General features: G+C 54.3%; 2 protein-coding genes across 5 annotated transcripts in view; both read right to left on the minus strand.

The window, feature by feature from the left end:
* The window catches only part of GJC1 (gap junction protein gamma 1), a 29,758-nt gene extending 14,590 nt beyond the window's left edge, over positions 1-15,168 (minus strand). For 2 of the 3 annotated variants that reach the window (XM_069877141.1, XM_069877143.1), the window contains exon 1: positions 10,007-10,199. The gene's annotated coding sequence lies outside the window, so the exon portion shown is untranslated. Of the gene's footprint in view, positions 1-10,006; positions 10,200-15,144 lie in introns of those variants that run through there. The other variant, XM_069877142.1, reaches the window with a different exon arrangement.
* Positions 15,169-16,643: 1,475 nt separating this feature from the next.
* EFTUD2 (elongation factor Tu GTP binding domain containing 2) overlaps positions 16,644-25,106 on the minus strand; it is a 91,173-nt gene continuing 82,710 nt past the window's right edge. For both annotated transcript variants that reach the window (XM_069877123.1, XM_069877122.1), the window contains exons 21-28: positions 22,901-22,987; positions 22,510-22,636; positions 21,967-22,054; positions 21,348-21,466; positions 20,766-20,860; positions 19,797-19,950; positions 18,784-18,891; positions 16,644-17,293 (exon numbers count right to left, since the gene is read on the minus strand). In XM_069877123.1, the coding sequence (XP_069733224.1) occupies positions 17,198-17,293; positions 18,784-18,891; positions 19,797-19,950; positions 20,766-20,860; positions 21,348-21,466; positions 21,967-22,054; positions 22,510-22,636; positions 22,901-22,987 (874 nt within the window). In that variant the 3' untranslated portion in view covers positions 16,644-17,197. The remainder of the gene's footprint in view (positions 17,294-18,783; positions 18,892-19,796; positions 19,951-20,765; positions 20,861-21,347; positions 21,467-21,966; positions 22,055-22,509; positions 22,637-22,900; positions 22,988-25,106) is intronic.

Raw genomic sequence — 25,106 nt, forward strand, 5'->3', positions numbered from 1 at the left:
TTGGGTGACCAAGACCACTCTAGAGGGGGAGAGTGTGATGGACAGTGGGGCTGGGGCACTGCCCCTGCCTGCCAGCGAATCCCACAGATCCAGCGTGTTTCAGGACACGCTCGCCAGCTTGTGAACAGCACAGGGAAGCAGCAGGACAGCGTCTCACCTCAAACTCTGTAAGAGCATCCGTGTGGGCAGGCCCTGAGAGGTGTGGGGCTGCACCCGGGGATCCGCAGGGAAGCACGGAGCCAGGTGACGCAGGACAATCTGTGTGCTCAAAGGGCAGGGTAGCACAACACCCCACCTGAGACCGGGGCCCTACCTTCTCACCAGGACCCAGAGCCCTGCAGTAAGAGCAGGAGGGAAAATCATAGAATCATAGAATCACCAGGTTGGAAAAGACCCACCGGATCATCAAGTCCAACCATTCCCATCAATCACTAAACCATGTCCCTCAGCACCTCATCCACCCGTCCCTTAAACCCCTCCAGGGAAGGGGACTCAACCCCCTCCCTGGGCAGCCTCTACCAGGGACCAATGACCCTTTCTGTGAAAAATTTTTTCCTAATGTCCAGCCTGACCCTCCCCTGGCGGAGCTTGAGGCCATTCCCTCTCGTCCTGTCCCCTGTTCCTTGGGAGAAGAGCCCAGCTCCCTCCTCTCCACAACGTCCTTTCAGGTAGTTGGAGAGAGCACCAAGGTCTCCCCTCAGCCTCCTCTTCTCCAAGCTGAACACCCCCAGCTCTCTCAGCCGTTCCTCATAAGGCCCAGGCAGGCCCAAAAGATCTCTGGCTGAAAGCAAAGAAAACAAGTGCCGTTGTGCATCACATCGACCGCAAAAGCCACCAAGGGACACGTGCTGCTGCTCTCTGTACGGGCACGAGCGTCCGTGTACTCACCTGGGCCGCTGGGCCGCTCGCAGCGAGGTCTGGCTGAGGTTGTCCTCACTCACATACCGTTCCCATCAGGCAGCAGAGAGGTTTCCCTGTCCTGATGCGATTAACGATGTGAATAACCACGACACCCCTTTAACTGCTCCCGATTCCGCTGCAGCCAACAGCGTTCCCCCACCGGGCTCCTCCTATGTGCTCAGAGGGACGAGCGGCAAAAGAAAATGACACTCCGGAGGCAGCTGACTCGAATATCGCTCTCCCGGCCATTTCGGGAGAGAGGAGCTAAGAGAGAGCAATTCTGTCGGCTCTGGTACATCAATGGCTCTCACCCAGCCGAGCAGGAGACAATCGAGCGGGGCTGTGCACCTAATCCCTGCATCACCATATTCTGACAGTCAGAAGAAACTGTGACAGGGTTTGCTTCCTAGATTAACCTCAAAAAACAGCGCGAATGGCTTGTAAATACAACAGAGACCACGTACCGTGACAGCCTGCCACACCGACCCCCATCACCCGTTCCGCAACACTGAGGATGGCACTTGTTTCACCGTGACCCAAATTAAATAAAAAAGACCTTTCTTCCCCAGCTCTGTCATCTGGCCCGGCGCAAGATGCTGCCTCACCCTATAACTGTAGCAAATTCATCTAATGTTTTCTTCAACAGCCGTTCTGCAACCAAGCTTTGGAGAGGAGGAAGGGTGTTCAGAGGGCAGACGGAGGACCGGGCAACGCAGAATGATTCGTGCCCTCAAAGAGAAAGGGAGCACGATGCCCCACCTGACACTGCAGGGCTCTTAGTTGACACCGTAGAACAAAAATCGCACTCAAAGAGTTGTGATCACAGCTCAATGTCCAGTTGGGACCGGTGACAGGTGGCGTTCTGCAGGGGTTGGCATTTTAACATCTTTGTCACAGACGTTGACGGTGGGATTAAGGGCACCCTCAGCAAGTTCGCTGATGCCACCAAGATGTGTAGCGTGCTTAACATGCTGGAGGGAAGGGATGGATCCAGAGTGACCTGGACAGGCTGGAGACATGGGGTTGTGTGACCCACATGAAGTTTAACAAGACCAAACGCAACCCCAAGCATAAATACAAGGCTGGGCAGAAAACGTATCTGAAGCAGCCCTGAAGAGAAGGACTTGGAGGTTCTGGTGGGTGAGAAGTTCAACGTGAGCTGGCAGTGTGCGCTTGCAGCCCAGAAAGCCAACCGTGTCCTTGGCTGCATCCAAAGCAGTGGGACCAGAGGGCAAGGGAGGTGTCCCTGCCCATGGCCAGAGATGGAACTGGCTGGACTTTAAGGTCCCTTCCAGCCCCAACTGTTCTATGATTCTATGAAGATAGCAGACAAGTGTGCCAGGGGAGCTCCCGTGCTCTTTGCTGCTGCTCCAGCCTCTCGTAAGAGCTACTGAAGTGCAGAAATAGTTGAAGAGTTTGGTTTCTGTAAATTGCTCTTACGTACGATTTGTTTTGAGAGAAGGAGCACAGTAAATCAGAGCAGGCTGCTACAGTGGCATTAAAATTTTACTCCAGCTTGAGTTCAACAGGAGCGTTAACAGCTTTATTCTGCCAAAGAGAAAATTCAGAATACAAATACGCACATAAATTCACCAAGTAATTTGTTGGAAAAGAAAATCGTTCCTGCAGAGAAATAAGAAAGCAAAGTTGTCATTTTCTGACTTAAAAGCTGTTCAGGACCCTTTTGGGAAGAGCCCTGAAGCACTCACAGCTAGCACCGGCACTCCCTGTGTCCCATCGCTCTGGCTGGGAGAATACACAGACCAACGGGCTTTTTGCTTTCCAAGAATCATAGAATCACCAAGTTGGAAAAGACCCACTGGATCATTGAGTCCAACCATTCCCATCAATCACTAACCCATGTCCCTCAGCACCTCATCCACCTGTCCCTTAAACACCTCCAGGGAAGGTGACTCAACCCCCTCCCTGGGCAGCCTGTTAGAACAGCCGAACTATTTCATGAGAGGGAGCAGAAGCCCTTTCCCACCACGCTCAGGCCCCAGAGAAAGGTGCACTTCACCCAGCATGAGGTAGCAAAGTCATTTTGTGCCACTCGATCGCTTCACATCAGCACATCCCTGCTCACCGCAGGGGCTTGGGCTGGGTGACCTGCAAAGGTCCCTTCCAATCCAAACCATTCTACAATTCCATGTGTTTGATCAGACTTCCATCCACACAATCACCAAATTTGCAGAAACTTCAAGGCAGATCAGCCTCCTAAACGCATGGAGACGGCTTAAACCAGGCATGTGGCTTGATATGAGAGAGAAAACAGGCAGAGACTATGGGAAATCATAGAATTATAGAATAGTTTGGGTTGGAAGGGACCTTAAAGATCATCCAGTCACACCCCCTGCCACGGGCAGGGACACCTCCCACTGATCAGGCTGCCCAAGGTCCATCCAACCTGGCCTTGAGCCCCTCCAGGGATGGGGCAGCCACAGCTTTCCTGGGAAACCTGGACTAGTGCCTCCTCACTCTCATCGTGAAGAAATTCTTCCTTAGGTCTAGTCTAAATCTGCCCCTGTCCAGTTTATACCCATTCCCCCTAGCCCTGTCACTCCAGGCCTTTGTGAACAGTCCCTCCCCAGCTTTCTTGTAGCCCCTTCAGGTACTAGAAGGTCACTATAAGGTCTCCTCTGAGCCTTCTCTTCTCCAGGCTGAACAACCCCAACTCTCTCAGCCTGTCCTTGTATGGGAGGTGCTCCAGCCCTCGGATCATCCTTGTAGCCTCTTCTGGACCCGTTTCAACAGATCCATCTCCTTCTTATGTTGAGGATTCCAGAACTGGACACAATACTCATTTTTTGTCCTGCTGGAGGTGGAAATAGCACTCTGAGGTACTACAGGCGCAACTCGGCAAGGGGACAGGGCTGAGCTTCCCTCAGTTTCTGACTTCCAAGCTTGCAGGATTTTAGGTGCGTGCTCACATCTTAACATGAGCTTGTTAGCCATGGAGGGAACTCCGCTTGCGCTGGTCTCTCCACACTCTGAACAGGAGGCAGCAGACGACCACCCGGCATGGAACAGAGACCTGGCGACTCACTGTCTCGACACAAAGTGGGTGTCACAGACAGGATTACAGAGCACTGGCCAGTTCAGCCAACGGCCCTGACAGATCTGACATAGAAAAAATACTTCAGCATCCACTGTGGCACATCTCCTCATTCATTGAGAGCACAGGGGGTGAAGGGGCTGGAGAACAAGTCTTACAAGGAGCGGCTGAGAGAGCTGTGGGGGTGTTTAGCCTGGAGAAGAGGCTGAGGGGAGACCTCATTGCTCTCTATAACTACCTGAAAGGAGGTTGTGGAGAGGAGGGAGCTGGGCTCTTCTCCCAAGGGACAGGGGACAGGACGAGAGGGAATGGCCTCAAGCTGCACCAGGGGAGGGTCACGCTGGACATCAGGAAAAAATTTTTCACAGCAAGGGTCATTGGGCACTGGCAGAAGCTGCCCAGGGAGGGGGTTGAGTCCCCTTCCCTGGAGGGGTTTAAGGGACGGGTAGACGAGGTGCTGAGGGACATGGGTTAGTGATTGATGGGAATGGTTGGACTCGATGATCCGGTGGGTCTCTTCCAACCTGGTGATTCTGTGATTCTATGATTCAAACATGCTTGTCCCTGTTTTCTTGTCTCTGCTTGGGCAAGTGTCAGAAATGCGACTCTGGCCCAGGCAGACGGGTAGTCGGAGCCAGGACGACTGTCCTGAAGGAGCCAGGGGGCCGTGAGAAGAGCACAGGAACGGAGCAGCCAAAAGAGAGGCAGCAGGGAAAACAACGGTACCTCGGGTCATTACTGGCTGATAGTTAGAGCCGATCGCTATTCCCTGCGTACTTGCCAGACAAATCTCAGGCAATCCGCACACCCAAAGGGCAGCGACAGTTTATTCCTGTCAATACCTCTCCAGCACAGTCCTCCAGGGAATCGGATTTTGCAGACGGCTCGTTCGATGAGGTGTTGCCACAGACTGCAAAGAGAGCAGGAGCCGGCTGAGGAACGCAGCTCGAGCTGGGCACGGCCAGGGAGGAGGACGCTGCGAGCACAGTCCAGAAGGAGCCAAGACTTTACACAACCCAGGGAATGAAGGAGATCATCTCCATACGCTGCATGGAAGATCCCCGAGTGCTTCTTCCCAAACACTGCAACTGTATTTCGCTTTTTGTAATACCCCAGGAATCACACTTTCCACTACAGAAATTCTCCTTTTAAAAATAGTTTAGTTACGTACTTGAATGTTGACTAACTCCTGCGAATCAATGCCTGCCGTAGCTAAAATTCAGTCACTTTTCAATGACTTAAAACACATTTACTGTGAAAATGAGGAGGTTTTTAGATTCTCAGGAGGGGATGCTGCATGCGAGCCAGCACACCTGCGAGAGACAGGGTCAGAACCTGAATAACTTCATTTTATGCCATTTAAAAGCAGGTTCCCAAGGCGCAGCCCTGGCTGCCCACTGAATTTTCTCCTAACTCCAGCCCCGGCTGCACACCCTGCCAGCTGTGTCCCTGCAGCCCTAAAAAAGCAAGACTTCCAGGAGTTAACCAGAGGCAGAAACTCGCCTTGAGGGAGCATGGAAACCATCCACACACAAGGACCAGTCACCCTTCCAGGCTCGCGGCTATTTTAAGCCAAGAGAGATAGAGAACTTCACAGCGACAACTCGTTATGCCCGGGTCGCCGCAGTGGCAACACCCGGCAGTGTCCGGTGCAGGGACGTCACCGGGAGTAGGAGGCAACATCCCTGCTCGTCCCTCAAACCAACGCACCCCACAGCCACCCTTAGGTCCAGACTCAGAAGTCATTTCCCAAATTCCTTCATCAGTTTAGCTCGATCAGAAAAACAAAGTGGGAACAACTGGCTCCAACGCATCACAGTTTTGGGGAGGGCTTTGGGGTTTTAGGAGAGAGGATGCGCTGTGCAGGGCAAATAAAACCCTGGGAAAGCTGGGGAGGGGCTCTTGAGCAGAGAATGCAGGACAAGGGGAACGGTTTTAAGCTGAAAGAGGGGAGATTGAGATGAGATCTTAGGGAGAAATGTTCTCCTGTGAGGGTGGGGAGGCCCTGGCCCAGGTTGCCTAGAGAAGCAGTGGCTGCCCCATCCCTGGGGGTGTCCAAGGCCAGGCTGGATGGGGCTTGGAGGCCCTGATCCAGTGGGAGGTGTCCCTGCCCATGGCAGGGGTTGGAGCTGGATGGGCTTTGAAGTCCCTTCCAACCCAACCCATTCTGTGATTCTATGATCACTCACAAGAAGATAATAAACCCCAAACCCTGCACCACAGAATGCAATATTCCAACTCAAAAGCACAGTCGGCACAATCTGCTCACCATCCATATGTCTGTCTCCTCGTCGTACTTAAACGAGGTCAGGCACATACACTCCTCATTGTCTCCTGGCAAATTTGGATCTAAAAAGGTGGAACTAATATCTGTAAGAGCCCAAAGCTGGTATCATCTCCTTATTTAGGCAAAAACGCTGGCTGACTCCAACAATTACCATCTAAGCAAGGTAATAGGGAGAAATCCTTCACTCCTGTGTAAAGATGTGAATCCCAGGTCAGCAAGCCATTTAGCACATGCCTGATGTAACACTGGAAAGAAATCCCGCTAATAACCCGGCTGGGTGCACATTTACAGTCAGACTTGGCCTTAAGTACCTGGATGATCTGGAAAATACCCCACCGCCCCCGGAAAAGGGACTAAAGCAGGCTGGTTTGTGGATTAATCCCAGTGGAATGAACAGAACGGCTAATAATGAACCGGGGGATGTACGTGTGTGTGTGTGGTGAAGCATCTGTTCAAGTTTAGGCACAGAAAACATTTTTCAGCCCAGTGACTCCACAGGGAAATGCCTCATACAACAGCTCATCTGACTCAATTTTTCCATCACATTTCCCATAATACAGTTTCATCCATAAATACACTGTTCATTTTTTTTTTCTAAATATAGTTTTTTATTTATAGCCAAAACCTTGTAACTTGTGTTAGGACTTAAAGCCCTGGGTTCATCTTTGAAATGTAATCGTTAACGAATCATTAGACAATACTGAAGTACGAGACTAAGTTATCTATGTTTGCAGTAGGAAAGAGGATTTCTTTTTGCTACAATATTCAGGGTGCTCAGTATTTCCTTCCTCAGAAAATGCCGTGAGCTGCTTTATGCCAGCTCAGCCCATAGGGCACCCGGGAACTTTCACCCCAAACCTTCCTTTGGCACAGAAGAAAGCCAAGTTTTCAAAATCCAGGGAAGAGGACAGGAGATAGTCCTGCATGGGGAGAGCCGTGTGACTACCCGAGAGGTGGCAGCAACTCACATCCACAGAACGAGGGCAGAAAGGGAAATCGAGCATCACCTCTTCCACTCCAAGGAGCATCTGGAAGATAAATTCAGTTTTGTGGCTTTGATCAGAAAGTGAACAGCCTACAAAAACCCTGACGAAGAACGGGCAGTGAATGGATCATCCCCAGCTTTCAAATGATGAGTTTTTTTCAGAGGCAGAATTCGAACATCTGGCAATACTGAAGAGAGCAAGTAAAATGGGATTTAGTGGAGTTTGGCTGTTATTAACCACAGCTCAAGTCAACAGAAAGCGCAGCACGTTATTACACGGCACAAGCCAGACAGTGGAATTCCACTCCTGCTGCTCACAGGAAATGCAAAGACCTGCTGGAAAGGCTGATAATGATGCAGGGGTCTGTGATAAAGCACCCACGGCAAAGGGGATCATTTCATAGAATCATAGAATCATAGAATAACCAGGTTGGAAGAGACCCACCGGATCATCAAGTCCAACCATTCCTATCAAAAAAATTGATATTTTTCACATTTACCCTGTACCCTGAATAATTTCCCTGTACAGAGGCAACTGAGCAGGCTCTGCTCCAGCGACCAGCTTTTGGAGCAGCAACTCTTAATTCCAAGAGCCTCCCTGTGTGCTGGGCAGGGACGCAAGGAAGGAAGGTGCTTCCCTGGGCAGGTCAGCAGTGTCAGAGTGGAGCAAGCAAGAAAAGTAGGGACTATCAATAGAGCTTTTATTCACAGGAATGATTTACCACCTATCAGCCAGATTAACAATAGATAAATACGGAGCTCAAACTCCATAAAGCACTTCGAGCTGCGGCGCAGAAAACAAAAGCTGGAAACAGGGTGGGAAGAGAGGCTCCCCTTCCTCCCAACAAGACAGCAGTGCCTATCCTGGCCAGACAACAAAGAGGTCCGTTTTCTGCCTGGGATTGCATTCCGACTCTGGAAGGATGGGTACCACTGTCCCAGTTGGTGCTGCTGTTCAAGAATCCCATCCGAGCGATAAGGCTAAGGTGTAAGTGCGGTACCTGTCGCAACGTGCTTTGCGTTGCCCGCGTTTATAAAAGAGATGGCAAAACTCTGAAGGAAAGGGGTGCAAAATTCCCTCCCTCTCCCCAGCTCAGTATTAAAAGCGAGGCTCCCGATTGATCGCAGGACTTCCTCAGCCACGCGGCTCACGCAGATACTAAGGCTCAAATCCCCAAATCCAGCCTGGGGAGCACAGTTTGCCTGGATTTCCCTGTCCTGGCTGTGCTCCTGCAGCTCTCGGTGCTGGAAAAAAGTCCCACTCCCCAGCGTTTGCAGCTGGGTCACAAATGCAGCATCGGTGAGCGCTGCTGGCTCCAGCTCCCCAGCAGAAGCACCCAAGCTGCTGAAGTCTCGCTGTCCCAGCCCCTAACAGACCCATCAACTCCAGCACTTTCACTGCTGTACAGCTCCTGATTGTGTTTCTAGGTGGCTCCTCTGGTCCCAAGCAGACACACTGCACCCACATACAACCGCAGGCACTAGGCCTCATCCTTACTTGGCAAAAAGTGATGGTTTAGGAGAGTTTGGAGGTTTTTTGCACTCACAGAAGTTGTTGGCAGGCAGTGAATTATTAAGTCAATAAGCCTGTGTGTTAAAACTCATCACAAACTCTCCATCAGCGACAAGATTTCACTTCTTCTAAGAATTCTGCTCTTGAATCTTGCCCTTGGCAGCCACAAAACCACAAAAAGCCAGAAAAGACCTTTTATGAGGAAGTTTCACCTTCACAACACAATTCCCAAACCTTCTGAACCACAGAAAATCCTTTAGAAAAACTGTGCCTACAGTTAAAACTCTTCAGCGCGTACCCAAATCTTTGCCAAATTCTTACAGTTGGTCTAAACTCGCTGATCGCTGCCGGGCTGCCCCTCCGACCTGGCAAACGTACTCACAGAGCGGTAATGAGTTCTCCTGTACCCTTCCCTCACTGCTCAAAGTTTTCCAGCCCTTTCAGGGCTCTTCTCTAACTTGTTCAAAGTGATCTGCCTGCTCGCAGCCTCTGACCCCGATTCTTCAGTTATTTACTGGTATTTGCATCATTCACGAGTTATCTGGGATGACTTGGATATCTGCTTCGAAGCGACAAGCAAAAATAATCACTAATGAAGGGGCTGAAAATGGGAACCGGTGGGACCCTCTAGAAACAGATATTTTGTGACAATTCCTCATTTATAATCATGCATTCAGATCTTTAAAAAAAACAAAAAAAACCCTGAATGTTGTTGCATCGATCAAGAAAATAGTCTTTTAGATGAAAACATTGCCTATGAGCAGTAATTCAACAGTCAGTGCATCAGTGATAACACAAACTCCCAGTTTCAGTGTTGAAAGTGCAAAAGGCTGGCCAGGGAACAGCCAGCCCTTAAGATATTTTAATAAGTTTTTACAGTTTCAGCTCATCTGAACCTTGACAAGGCCAGTTCTAAAAGCCAGACGAGGAGAGGAGGAGCCGGGTAAGACCCCAAGCAGCCCCAACATATCAACAAATCCCAGCTGAACCACTTTCCACGCGGCTGAGAGCCCCATAAGGTCTTGTAAAACAAGTTTCCCCTTGATCTGAAACACAACCACCCCTCCAGGCGCACTCTCTGCTCGCTCCATCCTTTGCCATTTCAAGTCAGAAATGTCAGCCCAGTGACCAGTTTTCCAAAAGGACGCGGCACAGGGATCGGCACAGGGATCGCTCGGGTACACGGAGCCACAGGAATGATCCCAGGGAGCCCCCACGCAGCCCCCACACCCCCAGCCCTGGCTCTTGCTGCCCCGAGCCCCTTACCTCCCCTTCTCAGCCGCAGGCAGGAGCAGAAACCCACGAGGCATTCCCGGTTGCGTTGCCGCGCGGGAGATCCCTGCAGTCCAACTAGTCCACCTCGGCGTTAATCATCGGGACCGTCACTCGTTAGGAGGTTTTCCCGCTGATCGGAGAGGAGGAGGATGGACGCCGAGCAGCCTGCGCATTCACCAGAGAGAGAAAATAGAGAGCAGCTCACCCCACCCACCGCCAAGCCCTCCGGAGCCTTCCAGTCACCCGCGCGGCACGAGAGGGAAACAAACCTCATCCCCTCCTGCTTTTGAGAACTGCGGGAAGGCTGGAGTTAATTTTAGGATGGCTGGAAGCACAGGACTTCCAGCTGTTTGCAGTCAGTGAGGAGAACAAGGAACGGCACCAATCACCCGCGTCTTCGGACGTTCATTTTCTTTTAAATATTCTTACGTATCTCGCTTCACAGAGCGAAGCCAACTTGTTCCCCCAGGAAAGCATAAGGGTAACTTTGGAATATACTAAATAAACACCCTTCGTTTTCCTTATTGCCAGTAAAAACAGTAAAATCAGCTGGTTTCCCTTTTAAATGACCTGAAGAACAGCGGGGTTGGTAGTCAGACCGATGGCTGCTTTGCTGAAAGTCGCCACGGAACGGATTCCTAGCAGAAAGGGATGGGTTTTTTTACCCTCGGCTGACAGTGGGGTATTGAAATAACAAAAATATCACTGAAATAACAAAAATCATCAAGGGTTTGTGAAATGTGAGGGTTTTATTCTTCCCCTCGTGTCTAACACCACCTGAACCCCCATCAAAAGAGCCGAACCCGGTGCCACCAGCTGTTGCTTGAGAATCCATGCGGTCCAGCCATGCCCTAATTAAACCTCATCACACTTCTCTGTCCCTAACGAACCTCGATGCCTCTAACTAAACCTCTCCACCTCCTTTTTGTTAACAGTTTATCGGTGGATCACAAGGCCCCAGTGATCACAGCAGGTCAGGACTCATTCCTACCAGCGGAGAAGAGAACTCGCTAAAAAAACCACCAGTAAAAATAACTTTAAATGTCACTCCTGTGAAATTTGGTGACGACGGGTGAAAGTTAGGCCCAACAGAGCCAAAACTTTCATCCTCTGATGGAAGGGTGGATTTGTTTTCCTCACATTCAGACCGAGCACATGGAAAAGCTCAAATGACTTTCAACGCGGGGCAGGGAGAGCTCAGGCGGCCAACGGCGTTGGAAACGTCCGTCTGGCCACGGAGAGCCTGGAGCTGCTGGGTTCTGGGCTCCTGCAGGTGCTGGGACACCACGAGGAGGAGTTGAGGGGACCAAGAAGCCTCCAGGAGTGAGGGAATGGGAATAGGACAGGGACACCGGGAGCCTGGTGGGGACGGGGACATGGAAATGGGATGGAGACACGGGGAGCAAGATGGGGATGGAGACACTGGGAGCAAGATAAGGACACGGTGACATGGGGAACAGGATAGGGACACAGGGAAGAGGATGGGGACACTGGGAGCAGGATGGAGATGGGGACATAGGGAGCAAGATAGGGACAGGGGGAGCAGAGTGTGGATGGGGACATGGGGACCAAAATAGGGATGGGGACTGGGATGGGGATGTGGGGACATGGGAAAGAAGGTGCGGACACGAGGACACAGGAAGCAGGATGAGGACAGGGACATGGGAAAAAGGTTGGGGACCCTCGGAGCAGGGTGGGAATGGGGACACAAGAGGGGGGATGGGACATGGGGAACAGAGTGGGGACAGGGGGACAGGGGGAGCAGGATGTGGGTGTGGGGAACAGGATGGGGACAGGGACCAGGATGGAGATGGGGACCAGGATGAGGATGGGGACATGGGGAGCAGGATGGGGATGGGGACACAGGGATGGGGACACGGGGACAAGGATGGAGATGGGACATGGGGACCAGGACAGTGATGGGGATCTGGGGATCAGGATGGGGCCAGGGGCCAGGATGGAGATGGGGACACGGGGATCAGGATGGGGATAGGGACCAGGATGGAGATGGGGACCAGGATGAGGATGGGGACCAGGATGAGGATGGGGACACAGGGAGCAGGATGGGGATGGGGACATGGGGATAGGGACACGGGGACAAGGATGGAGATGGGACATGGGGACCAGGACAGGGATGGGGACCTGGGGTTCAGGATGGGGCCAGGATGGAGATGGGGACCAAGATGAGGGAGGGGACACGGGGATCAGGATGGGGATCAGGATGAGGATGAGGAGAGGGACACAGGGAGCAGGATGGGGACGAGGAATACGGGGATGGGGACATGGGGACAAGGATGGAGATGGGACACGGGGATCAGGATGGGGATAGGGACCAGTTTGGAGATGGGGACCAAGATGAGGAAGGGGACACAGGGATCAGGATGGGGATGAGGAGAGGGACACAGGGAGGAGGACGGGGACAAGGAACACGGGGATGGGGACATGGGGACAAGGATGGAGATGGGACACGGGGACCAGGATGAGGACAGGGAGCCGGGGAGCAGGACGGGGACACGGGGGTCAGGATGAGGATGAGGAGGGGGACACAGGGAGCAGAATGGAGCCGGGGATCAGGACGGGGACATGGGGGGTCAGGACGGGGACAGGGAGCCGGGGAGCAGGACGGGGATGGGGACACGTGGACGAGGACGGAGACGGGGACAAAGGGAGCAGGGCGGGCCCCGGGGTCAGGCCCGCGGTCAGGCCGGGTCCGCGCTGCTCGGGGCCCCGATCCCCCCCCCCCCCCCCCCGCCCCCCTCAGCTCACGCGTCCCGCGGGTCCGACCGGGGCCTGGGCGGGGGGAGGCGCATGCGCAGAGAGAGCGGGGAGGGGGCGGGGGGGGACAGGGGAGTGGGAGGGGGACACTGGGAATGGGAGGGGGATACTGGGATGGGGACACTGGGAATAGGATGGGGATACTGGGATGGGGACACTGGGAATAGGATGGGGATACTGGGATGGGGACACTGGGAATGGGAGGGGGATACTGGAAATGTGATGGGGTCACTGGAAATGGGATGGAGACACTGGGAATGGAGTGGGGACAGTGGGAGTGGGATGGGGACACTGGGAATAGGGTCGGGCCACTGGGATGGGGACAGTGGGAATGGGAGGGGGACAGCGGGGGGGACAGCGGGATAGGGATAGTGGGAATGGGGATACTGGGAGTGGGATGAGGACACTGGGAATGGAATGGGGATACTGGGATGGGGACACTGGGAATAGGATAGGGGCACTGGGAGCAGGACATGGGTGGGGACACTGGAAATGGAATGGGGACATTGAGATGGGGATACTGGGAATGGGAAGGGGACACTGGGAATGGGAGGGGGATACTGGAAATGTGATAGGGTCACTGGAAATGGGATGGAGACACTGGGAATGGAATGGGGACAGTGGGAACGGGGACAGTGGGAGTGGGATGGGGACACTGGGAATAGGGTCAGGCCACTGGGATGGGGACAGTGGGAATGGGAGGGGGACAGTGCGGGGGACAGCGGGATAGGGATAGTGGGAATGGGGATACTGGGAGTGGGATGAGGACACCGGGAATGGAATGGGGATACTGGGATGGGGACACTGGGAATAGGATGGGGATACTGGGATGGGGACACTGGGAATGGGATGGGGACACTGGGATGGGGATACTGGGAATGGGAGGGGGATACTGGAAATGTGATGGGGTCACTGGAAATGGGATGGAGACACTGGGAATGGAATGGGGACAGTGGGAACGGGGACAGTGGGAGTGGGATGGGGACACTGGGAATAGGGTCGGGCCACTGGGATGGGGACAGTGGGAATGGGAGGGGGACAGTGGGGGGGACAGCGGGATAGGGATAGTGGGAATGGGGATACTGGGAGTGGGATGAGGACACTGGGAATGGAATGGGGATACTGGGATGGGGACACTGGGAATAGGATAGGGGCACTGGGAATAGGATGGGGCACTGGGAATGAGATGGGGACACTGGGAGCAGGACATGGGTGGGGACACGGGAAATGGAATGGGGACATTGAGATGGGGATACTGGGAATGGGATGGGGACAGTGGGAATAGGATGGGGACACTGGGAATGGGAGGGGGACACTGGGAATGGAATAGGGACAGTGGGAACGGGGACAGTGGGAGCGGGATGGGGACACCAGGAATGGGATGGGGACAGTAGGAATGGGATAGGGACAGTGGGAATGGAATAGAAACAGCGGGAATGGGAGGGGGACAGTGGGAGTGGGACATGGATGAGGACACCGGGAATGAGATGGGGACAGCAGGAGTGGGATGGGGGCACCGAGATTGGGATGGGGACATGGATAGGGACAGCGGGAGTGGAATGGGGACACAAGGAATAGGCTGGGGACACTGGGAGCAGGACATAGATGGGGACACCAGGAATGGGATGGGGAAAGCAGGAGTGTGATGGGGACAGTGGGAGTGTGATGAGGACACGGGGAATAGGCTGGGGACACCTGAAGTAGGACACAGAATGGCACAAGAGGAATAGGATGGGGATGCTGGGATCAGGACAGCACTGGGGACACGGGGAACAGGACAGGATTTGGGGACAATGGAAACAGGAAAGGGACAGGGACACCAAGAGCAGAACGGGGATGAGAACACTGGTAGCAGGGCTGCAGCTAAGGACATCGGGAGCAGGATGGGGACATGGACACTGGGAGCAGGAAAGGGACAGGGCCATGGGGAACAGGACTGGAGTGAGGACACCAGGGGACACGGGGATGGGGACACTGGGAGCAGAAAGGGGACAGGGATACTGGGAGGAGGTGAGGATGGGGACACGGGGAGCAGGACAAGGCCAGGGGCACTGGGAGCAGAATGGAAGATGGGGACATGGGGGCAGGATTGCAGCCAGGATCAAGCGGAGCGGGATGGGGACCCTGGGAGCAGGATGGGGCTCACCCCACTGCAGGTGGCACATCCCCTTGGGGACCCATCAAGTCACCAGGGATGGGGACAAAGGGGACAAGCGAGGGCTCGGCCCAGCATCACCCGTCCCCATGCCCCAGCTGGATGGGGTGTCCCGGTGCTGAGCCCCGTTGAACTCACACCATGCATGGACACCCCCCTGCCCTGGGGCAGCTCTACGTGCCGCCGTGCCTCAGTTTACCTGCACCACGGTCCCAGGCAGACACAAACCCTCGGGCTGGCCCCTCTTGGAAGGGGCTGGGGTCAGGGTCCGGCCGCACGCAGCCCCCGTTCCAAGGGAAGAGCCGCTTCCGTGGAAAATTCCCAGCCCGCGCGCTGGGGTTTGGGCTGCGAGAGCTCACGCAGCCGCTCGGGCCCTGCCACGGGTCAGCATTTTCCAGCTGTTGGGAACAGCGTGCGTGAGAACTGGCTCCTTCCCACGCCCTGGCGGGCCGTATCCTGCCTCCCTCTTGGGGTGAAAGCCGGGGGGATGCTCGATCCGCAGGGACACGCTGGGCAGCGCAGCCGTGGGGTCCCGCTCTCCCAGGGGCAAGGGGTGAGGGTGCCGATGCCCATGGCCGAACGGGAGCATCCAGCCCCGGAGAGCTGGTTGGGATCAGAGCTGCCCCGGGACAAGGACCAATGGACCCCGCTGGGGACAAAATCCCTCACCGTGATGGGATAGAGGCCGAGCGCTTGGCTCCGAAGCCGGGGTCGCGGTCCCTGAGCGCTGGGACAGGATGTGGGGCACCCGAGGCGCTGATCCTGCTGCAGCTCCAGAGGCCTGGGTGGTCCCCTGGGGCCCAGTTTGGTACTGGGCTGTACTGGGATGTGAAAATCAGCCCTGGTGAGGCCGGGGGGAGCCGGCTGGGGTGTAAGGCGGGTTGTGGTACCAGGGTGGATGGAGGAGGCAATGCGGAACCTCCCAGGAGGAAAGGCTGAGCCCAAACATAGGGCTGGAGCCCCCGGCTCGGGTGGATGGGATAGGGCAGCGTGAGCAATGCCACCAGCCACCAGCAGCAGCAGGAAATCCTTCCCTGTCCCCGGTTCCACGCTGATGAGCGGTGACCCTGAATTATCCCCTGCTACCCAGTTTCCACAGCGACCCGGCTCGCTGCAGGATGGCTGGACACGCTTTCCAGGGCTGCTTCCCACCCGCTGTGCTTGCATCAAGCCCAGTGCCTCCCTGTTTGCACCAGTGGCTGGAGGTTTTGGTGGGGGGACTGTGTGGCTTTCCCATCTGCCCTGGGGTGCTGCGTGCACCCAGGAGCCGGCCCGAGCCCCTCCAAGCTTGGGGACGCTCTGGGGCAGGTTTCCAGAGGGGGGATGTGGTGCTGGACCACGCGCCCGTGGCCAAAAGCAACACGGCAACATCAGGAAGATCCCAGGAGATGTAAACCAGGCCCATGTTCACAGAGGGACCGAGTCCGGATGCAGAGGAGCTGCAGCAAGGCACAGGGAGCACAGAAAAACTGGAGCACGAGTGGCTGATGAGATCCCCTCAAAACAGGGCAGGAGCCCAAGACCTAGTGAGAAAGCAGGAAAATCTTGGTGTGGGATGGGACTGTTCCAGACTGGCTGGGCCGTTTGCAGGGACACATGGAGCCCATGGGGTGAGACAGAGCTGAGAGAAGGAAATCGGGGCAGCGAGTGCTCCAAGCACCTGTGAAGGCTGAGCCGCTCCCCCAGTGCTCTTGGCGCAATCAGACCGAGCTCTGCCTGGAAGTTTGTACTAAACGTTTAGAAGGGATCAAAAAAGGTGTACAAAAAGGGTAAAAGCCACAGCTGCCTCTTCTCCTGGGGAGGCTGGCAGAAACACCCCCCAGCATCCCCACCTGCCTCAGCCCACAGCAAAACTACCCCCAGCAGCCAGGAGAGGCTCGGCAGAACCCTCAGATGCTTGACGCACGTTTACACTCCATCCTTAGTAATCTTGACATCACATTCAGGCTGCTCTGCTGCAGCCTGGGTGCCCGGAGAGAGCTGATCCAAAGGGAAAACCTCCTCCCTGGAGGCTGCAGTGGCCAAGGAACAATAATACAAAAAGCTACTGAGCTGCTCCCTGTACAAAGCAGACCCTGAGCTCAACGTCCACGAAAGCCCAGGGAGGTGTCCATAGCCATGAAAAGCAACCTGAGGAGCGGTTTCCTTCGTGCTCTGAGCGTCCAGGAGCCAAGGCTGGGCAGACAGGGCTGGGAAAGGACAGATGGACGCCGGGCAGGACTTGGGTCAGCCCTCACGCTGCAGCGGAACGTTCACATGGGGTAGTTGAGAACAACATCTTGCTTGGCCAACTCCAGCAACATGGGGTCATCGAAGAACTTGCTGATGCTCACGTCCTCACTCAAGCCCTGCAGGGTAAAGCAAAGCCAGGGGTTATTCCTGAGGCCGCCAGCACTCGCACAGCCGTTGTGGCAGAGACCCTGCCAAAAAGCCCTGCTGTCCCACAGAAAGATGCATTTTCAGGCTCCAGAGAAGGCAGGAGAATTTGCAAGGCCTGAGGTGCTTCTCAGCAGCCTGAAGGCATCCAACAGCCTCTCAGAAAGCCGCAAATGTGTGACTGCAGCCCCTGAGCATATCCACCAGCTCGCTGCCCTCCCAAAGCGGAGCTTGATTCCCTCTGCAGCCTCAGGAGCCCCTCCAGACCCCCAGTCCAGCTGACTGAACCAGCACAGAAACCAGTTGTGGCTTTTTCTGCAGGGCAAGTGGGGTAAATCCAACCCCAGAAGGCTCAGACGGGCAGGGAGGAAGCAGAGCCACAGGACCCCGCTCTTGGCTGGAGTCACGTACAGATGAGTCACTCATGGAACCATCACAGGCACCAAGAAGGCAGCATGAGGGATCAAGAGCAAGGGAACTCCTGAGGCACAAAGGACATCGGTCCCCTCTGGGAACACCAGGGACGTAGCATGTCCAAGGGCCAGCACTGCAACCGCTCAGCTGCTGGCACAGACGGACAGCAGGACACTGGATTACAGGGATTCTGGGTGGAAGTGTGGATCTGCTGGAGGGTTGGGAGGCTCCAAAGGGATCTGAACAGGCTGGATCGCTGGACTGAGACCAATGGCATGAGGTTGAACAAGGCCAAATGCCGGGTCCTGCACTTGGGGCACAACAACCCTGTGCAGCTACAGACTAGGAGAAGTCTGGCTGGAAACTGCCTGGAGAAGGACCTGGGGGTGTTGGTTGACAGCGACTGAACATGAGCCAGCAGTGGCCCAGGTGGCCAAGAAGGCCAATGGCATCTTGGCTTGGATCAGAAACGGCGTGGCCAGCAGGGCCACAGAGGCTATTCTCCCTCTGTACTCAGCCCTGGTGAGACCGCTCCTCGAATCCTGGGGTCAGTTCTGGGCCCCTCACCACAAGAAGGATGTTGAGGCTCTGGAGCGAGTCCAGAGAAGAGCAACGAAGCTGGGGAAGGGGCTGGAGAACAGGCCTTGTGAGGAGTGGCTGAGAGAGCTGGGGCTGTTTAGCCTGGAGAAGAGGAGGCTGAGGAGAGACCTCATTGCTCTCTCCAACTCCCTGAAAGGAGGTTGTGGAGAGGAGGGAGCTGGGCTCTTCTCCCAAGTGACAGGGGACAGGACGAGAGGGAATGGCCTCAAGCTCCACCAGGGGAGGTTCAGGATGGACATCAGGAAAAAATATTTCACGGCAAGGGTCATTGGGCACTAGCAGAGGCTGCCCAGGGAGGGGGTTGAGTCACCTTCCCTGGAGGGGTTTAAGGGACGGGTGGACGAGGTGCTGAGGGACATGGTTTAGTGATTGATGGGAATGGTTGGACTCGGTGATCCAGTGGGTCCTTTCCAACCTAGTGATTCTATGATTCTACTCCCAGACGTACCTTCCTGCGCCTGGTCTTGATCATGAACTCCCTGGCCAGATGGGGGGCCGGCTGGGGCTCCAGGGGTCTGATGACGATGCTCTTGTCCAAGGGGTCACCAGGCACAATCTGAAACACAGGGCCAGGACATGAGGGCAATGCTGGGAGCTGGTTCAACCTCCTGGAGACCCTGAACTGCAACAGAAAACACTCCGGGCCCTGGACAGCCCCAGCCTTGCTGCGACAGCCCCACACTTGATCTGTTCTCCTGGCAGAGACAAACTGTCACATCACAACTGGAGATCATGCCTGCAAGGAGTCTCTCGCACAGTGCTGATAACTCAAGCCAAGAACATGTCCCACCTCCCCCACGTACTGGTTTGCTGCAAGATCTCTAAACACCTGCCAGGCAGCACAACCCTCTCTAGATTCAGGCACACTCATTGTTCTCAGAGCTAAGCCTTCGGCTTTTACACCTTGACCTTTAAGGCAGCTCTGACTGCTGTGCTGCTGCTCTCACAAGCAGCTGTGCACCTCCCAGTGGCAGCTCCCACAAGATCCGATGTGCCCCAGACACAGAAGCAGCCAGAGGACAGTATTTTGTCCCAAACCCTGTTTTCTACACATTTACAAAGCCTTCTCTGAGAGGCAAAGCCAAAGTGTGGCAACCCGTGTCTTAAGGCAGACCAATAAGTCCGAGCCCTGCTCCAAGACTTCTGCTCCCCAGGCTGTGGAGCACCGAGTGCACCCAAACTGCTGCCCTTCTCGTAAACAAGGATGTCTTCTCTCCAGGCACTCAAGGACCCTTGTGCTCAGCAAGCAGAGAAAGGCTGATGGGACTTGGAATAAATGGCTTCTCCCAGAGGCTTAACAGCCAGCATGTAGAGCCTCCCCAACTCCAGATCTTCTGAGGATGTTCTCTGGAGAAGCTGTCCTGCCCCTGTGAGCTGAGGCACTGAGCTCCACCAAAAGTACTTACCCGTGCCTGATCCAACCACATCCCTCCTCCCCATCTCACCAGGGCATGGACTCACCTGCCAGTGGTGGAAGACGGAGAGCGAGAAGGCTTGTCCCTGCGTGTGGGTCCTCAAGTCTGTCTCAAATCCAAATGAATCAATGGCTGGGATGAAGGCTTTGATGGTGTAGAGAGGGGAGCCTGGTATTGGAGCATCCTGCGTCACGTGGCCTCTGTCAACACAATAAAAAAGTAACATTCCTGCATGTCATAGAATCATAGAATGGTTTGGGTTGGAAAAGACATCAAAGCCCATCCAGCTCCAACCCCTGCCATGGGCAGGGACACCTCCCAGTGGGTCCAGCTGCTCTGAGCCCCATCCAACCTGGCCTTGAACACCTCCAGGGATGGAGCAGCCACCACCTCTCTAGGCAACCTGGGCCAGGGCCTCCCCACCCTCACAGGAGAACATTTCTTCCTAACATCTCACCTCAATGTCCCCTCTTTCAGCCAAAAACAGTTCCCCCTTGTCCTATCTCTGCACTCCCTGATCAAAAGCCCTTCCCCAGCTTTCCTAGAGCCCCTTCCAGCACTGGAAGCTGCTCTAAGGTGTCCCTGCAGCCTTCTCTTCTCCAGGCTGAACAACCCCAACTCTCTCAGCCTGTTCCCACATGAGAGGTGCTCCAGCCCTCGGATCACCTCCATGGCCTCCTCTGGACTCGCTCCAACAGATCCATGTCCTTCCTGTGCTGAGGACCCCAGAACTGAATGCAGGACTCCAGGCAAGGTCTCATGCCCCTTTATATACTCTCCTCTCTCACACTCAGGAGGAATCAGGCACAAACCAAACTGTGTGATCCTGGACATCCCCTCCGTGCACTGCACAGGGGCACTGGGATCAGTCAAAGAATTTTTCAGCTGTCATTTTGTACAGATTTCACTCTCTCCCATCACTTTACAAGCAGTGCCGGGCCAGTGAACTCAGATCCTCAAGAGCAGTTGCTGCTTTGCGATACTAAGGTGATGACAGCTGCTCAGAACTGCTCACCTTCGCCTGGCCAGGACAGTGTACACCGCAGACACACAGTCAGCAGGAGCCTGTACCTCCACGAAGTAGTAGGGCTCCATCAAGCGAGGGGTGGCCTGTGAGGAGACAGGGACACAAGCCACTGAGCCACCAGCAGCACCAGCACGATTTTGTTCAAGTATCAGTCAGTTTTTGATCACGATTTGGCCAACACAGCTCCTGACTGCAGATGAAAGGGTTCCTGTGGGCCCATGGCTGCCCAAATAAACGTCAAACCAACACTGAAAGGAGCTTTTCTCCTTCTGGCCATGAGTCATATGCTTTCTCTCCACAACACCCACCCTTCCCAGCATGCCAAACAGTAGCAAAAAGGGAAGACAGAGCAGATGCACACAAGTCTGCAGCCAGACCAGAACGTGATCACTTGTAAAACCCGTCTGCCAGCCCACAAGGGCACTGGAAACATTAATGGATGAATGAGTCAGTTTAAACTGACGTCCTTGGGGCAGATGTGCAGCACACGTGCAACCCACACTCCTTGAAGCCCTCAGGAGCCGGCCCAGCGCGAGGTTAGGTCTTTGTCACACACAGCACAGTCCTCACCATCAGGAAAGCAGAATAAACCACTCTCCGGGCCGTTGGGATGATCTGTCCTCCACCCCGGTGCAAGGGCTCCTGAGCAATCACTGCATCCAGGATCTTAAACTTCACATTGCGGATCACTGAAGAAGGGCAAAAACGAGAGTGAGTGACCCAAGGGGATGTTCTCTGCCTTTCCAGCACCAGCCACGCATTCCCAGAGAGCCTGAAAACATCCAAAGACCCAGAGCCACCCGAGGAAGGTCTCTTAACTTAATTCCAGCAGGAAAAGCATGATCATGTCCTAACCCTGCACATCAAACACCAACAGTTCAGCAGCTCATCTCGCATGAGGCTCAGTGGTCTGTGCCTGAACCGTACGAGAGGAGCCAAGGTCTGGGGAATTCAGTTTGCCAGCCACCAGGCCCTGGTTTGTAGGACAACAGCCAGTGCCAGTGCCTGGGTGGCACCTGCAGCCAGGGAAAAGGAGGAGGTTCCGTTATCTCCCTTGTCACCCATCCTCAGAGCTGTCCCTGCTGCGGTGCAAGAAGACAACTGGCTACAGAGGAAAAATCACTTGAATGCTTAGAGATGGAAGAATTTAATCAATCTTATTAGATCCGCTTCCACAGGTCCTACTTACGTTCATCACAAAGAGGCCCTTCCCTGGTCCCCCACTGGAATCCTTGCACAATGCTGTCCTTCACAGAGCCCAGCAGCGACTTGTCCACCTACAGATGGACAGACAGACTGTTTCAGAGACCAAATCTGCATCATGAGGCAGTAGCAGACAGACCCCAGTGTTTAAAAGCCAGTTCCAGAACAGTAGCAATGTCCTGCTATGCCCCCAATGCCCATCCTCCCTCTCACAGCTCAGAAGCATCATCCTCAGAGTTTGATATCTAGAGCTATAAATTAAGAGCCCATATTTTGTTAATCCTGAAAATCAGGCTGATTAGTTGCCAGTTTTAAGGATGCTGGCCTGAAACACCTGAAAAATAACAGGTGATTTACAAGCCAGTGTAGCAGTTCGGTGGAGAAAGTACAGCAGATCTGAGATCTGGCAAACCAAGGAGCACTCCAACAGCATTAGGACCTCGTTGCAGGTTCTGGAAGGAGCAGTCACCTCCTGGCACCACGGGCAAATGTCTCACTGCAACATAATCCCTCTGCCTGAATTTCTCACCTCTGAGGGCAGTGTGTCGTCTACTAGGATGTTCGGGCCAGTAGCATCTGGCCCGAAGGCCCAGATGGAACGGGCAGCCAGCAAATCCCAGTCGTATTTGGTCTGGAAGAACTCACCCAGCTTCTTTCTGATAGAAGAAAGATGTAAGAAACTTTAAGAAACAAGTATCCAACATGCACTCACATATTTATGACTTTGTTCCCTTCATAAAACAAGGAGCAATTCCTGTGCTGGGGGTGCTCGTGGACCAGCTGGTACCAATGTTGAACTGAGGACTCCCATCTAAAGGCTGTTGGCTGATATCCTTTCACCCTGAAGATCCCAGCATTCCCTCTTTTCCCCCTATTACTGGCTTCTAGAAGGATTTCTGCTCTCCCCAGATCAGTCATACCTGTTCCACGTGATCTGGACCACTTCATTTTCAATGTCCTCTGCGAGTCCCTTCTCCAGAGGCTCAGCAATCATTGTGATCTTGTTCCTGAAAAGAGAGAGAGTCGTAATGAATCCACAGAATGACAGAAATAGGAGTAATTGGCAGGAGCTCAGGGACCACGTGCTACCTGGAACACAGCTAGGGAGATGAAGCCGTTTGTGTCCTTTGCTGTTACTGTCTTGCTTGTGAAGACAGACCAGGTGCTTAATGACTGCTCTCCAAAGTCTGCTCCTCTCCAGAAGCAGACTGATAAGAGGCAGCACAGCTCCAGCCCTCCTGCCAGACGCCCAGTGCTCATCAAAGTTGCACAAGGAAGCCCAAGGGCCAGGCAATACGCCTCACAGAATCATGGAAGGGTTTGTGTTGGAAAAGACCTCAAAGCCCCATCCAGTCCCACCCCTGCCATGGGCAGGGACACCTCCCACTGGATCTGGTTGCTTCAAGCCCCATCCAACCTGGCCTTGAACCCCTCCAGGGATGGGGCAGCCACCACTGCTCTGGGCAACCTGGGCCAGGGTCTCCCCACCCTCACAGCAAAACATTTCTTCCTAAGATCTCATCTCAATCTCCCCTCCTTTAGCTGCAAAGGGATTTGAACAGGCTGGATCCACGGGCTGAGACCAATGGCATGAGGTTTAACAAGGCCAAATGCCGGGTCCTGCCCTTGGGGCACAACAACCCTGAGCAGCTACAGACTAGGAGAAGTCTGGCTGGGAAGCTGCCTGGAGGAGAGGGACCTGGGGGTGTTGGTTGAACATGAGCCAGCAGTGGCCCAGGTGGCCAAGAAGGCCAATGGCATCTTGGCTTGGATCAGAAATGGTGCGACCAGCAGGTCCAGGGAGGTTCTTGTCCCTCTGTACTGGGTACTGGTGAGACCGCTCCTCGAATCCTGGGGTCAGTTCTGGGCCCCTCACCACAAAAAGGATGTTGAGGCTCTGGAGTGAGTCCAGAGAAGAGCAACAAAGCTGGGGAAGGGGCTGGAGAACAGGCCTTATGAGGAGCGTCTGAGAGAGCTGGGGTTGTTTATCCTGGAGAAGAGGAGGCTGAGGGGAGACCTCATTGCTCTCTCCAACTACCTGAAAGGAGGTTGTGGAGAGGAGGGAGCTGGGCTCTTCTCCCAAGGGACAGGGGACAGGATGAGAGGGAATGGCCTCAAGCTCCACCAGGGGAGGTTCAGGATGGACATCAGAAAAACATTTTTCATGGAAAGGGTCACTGGGCACTGGCAGAGGCTGCCCAGGGAGGGGGTTGAGTCACCTTCCCTGGAGGGGTTTAAGGGACGGGTGGACGAGGTGCTGAGGGACATGGGTTAGTGATTGATGGGAATGGTCGGACTCGATGATCCTGTGGGTCTTTTCCAACCTGGTGATTCTATGATTCTATGAAAACCGCTCCCCCTCATCCTACCTCTGCACTCTCTGATAAAGAGCCTCCATCAGAGCCAGCACTCGCTGTGTCCAATACACGGGATGTCTCCTGCAGAACCCCACTGACACCAGCAACCTGCCCCCAGAGAGGTCACCCCACACACCCAATGGCTCAAAGACACACGTTACACTGCAGCTTTCTGTTCCCAAACCATCAAGACAGCACACCAGAATAAAGAAGTGTAAGAAGGACCAGAAACCACAAGGGATTCCATTATCACTCTCTGACAGGTCATGATTTCCCTGAAAATTCAGGCATTAAGATATTCTGTGCTCCTAGATTTCATCCTGGTTATTCAGCCTACGTTGCCTCGCAGGCCTCCCTCTGTCAGAACTTGTGCATCTTGTAACACGCTGCTTGGGGAGGAAGATGAGACCAGGCTCTAAGGCTCCAGTGCATCACCAGAAAGGAAACAATCCATTTTGAGATAAAGAATGGATAAAAGAAAAGAAAACTTTTGCTTATGAAGGGTTTGGGGATTTACTGAAAGCAGCACTGGGCTCTCTGTCACCTGCTTTAGAATCCCAATGTATCTCTTAGTCTTGGCAACACTACAAAACTGCTGAGAAGGATTGAAATTCAGCTAAAAGAAAGGAAGATGTGGATCTGTCCTTTTTCCCTCCATTCTGAGAATTCCTAGAGCACAGAAACATCCCTGGGATTCAAGTGCACTGCTGAGGAGTTCAGCAGGCTGCCAGCTCTGGCGTGTGTCACTTGTATGGACAGCAGCCACAGG

The sequence above is a fragment of the Phaenicophaeus curvirostris genome, chromosome 26 (assembly GCF_032191515.1).
Source record: "Phaenicophaeus curvirostris isolate KB17595 chromosome 26, BPBGC_Pcur_1.0, whole genome shotgun sequence".
Classification (NCBI taxonomy): Eukaryota; Metazoa; Chordata; class Aves; order Cuculiformes; family Cuculidae; genus Phaenicophaeus; species Phaenicophaeus curvirostris.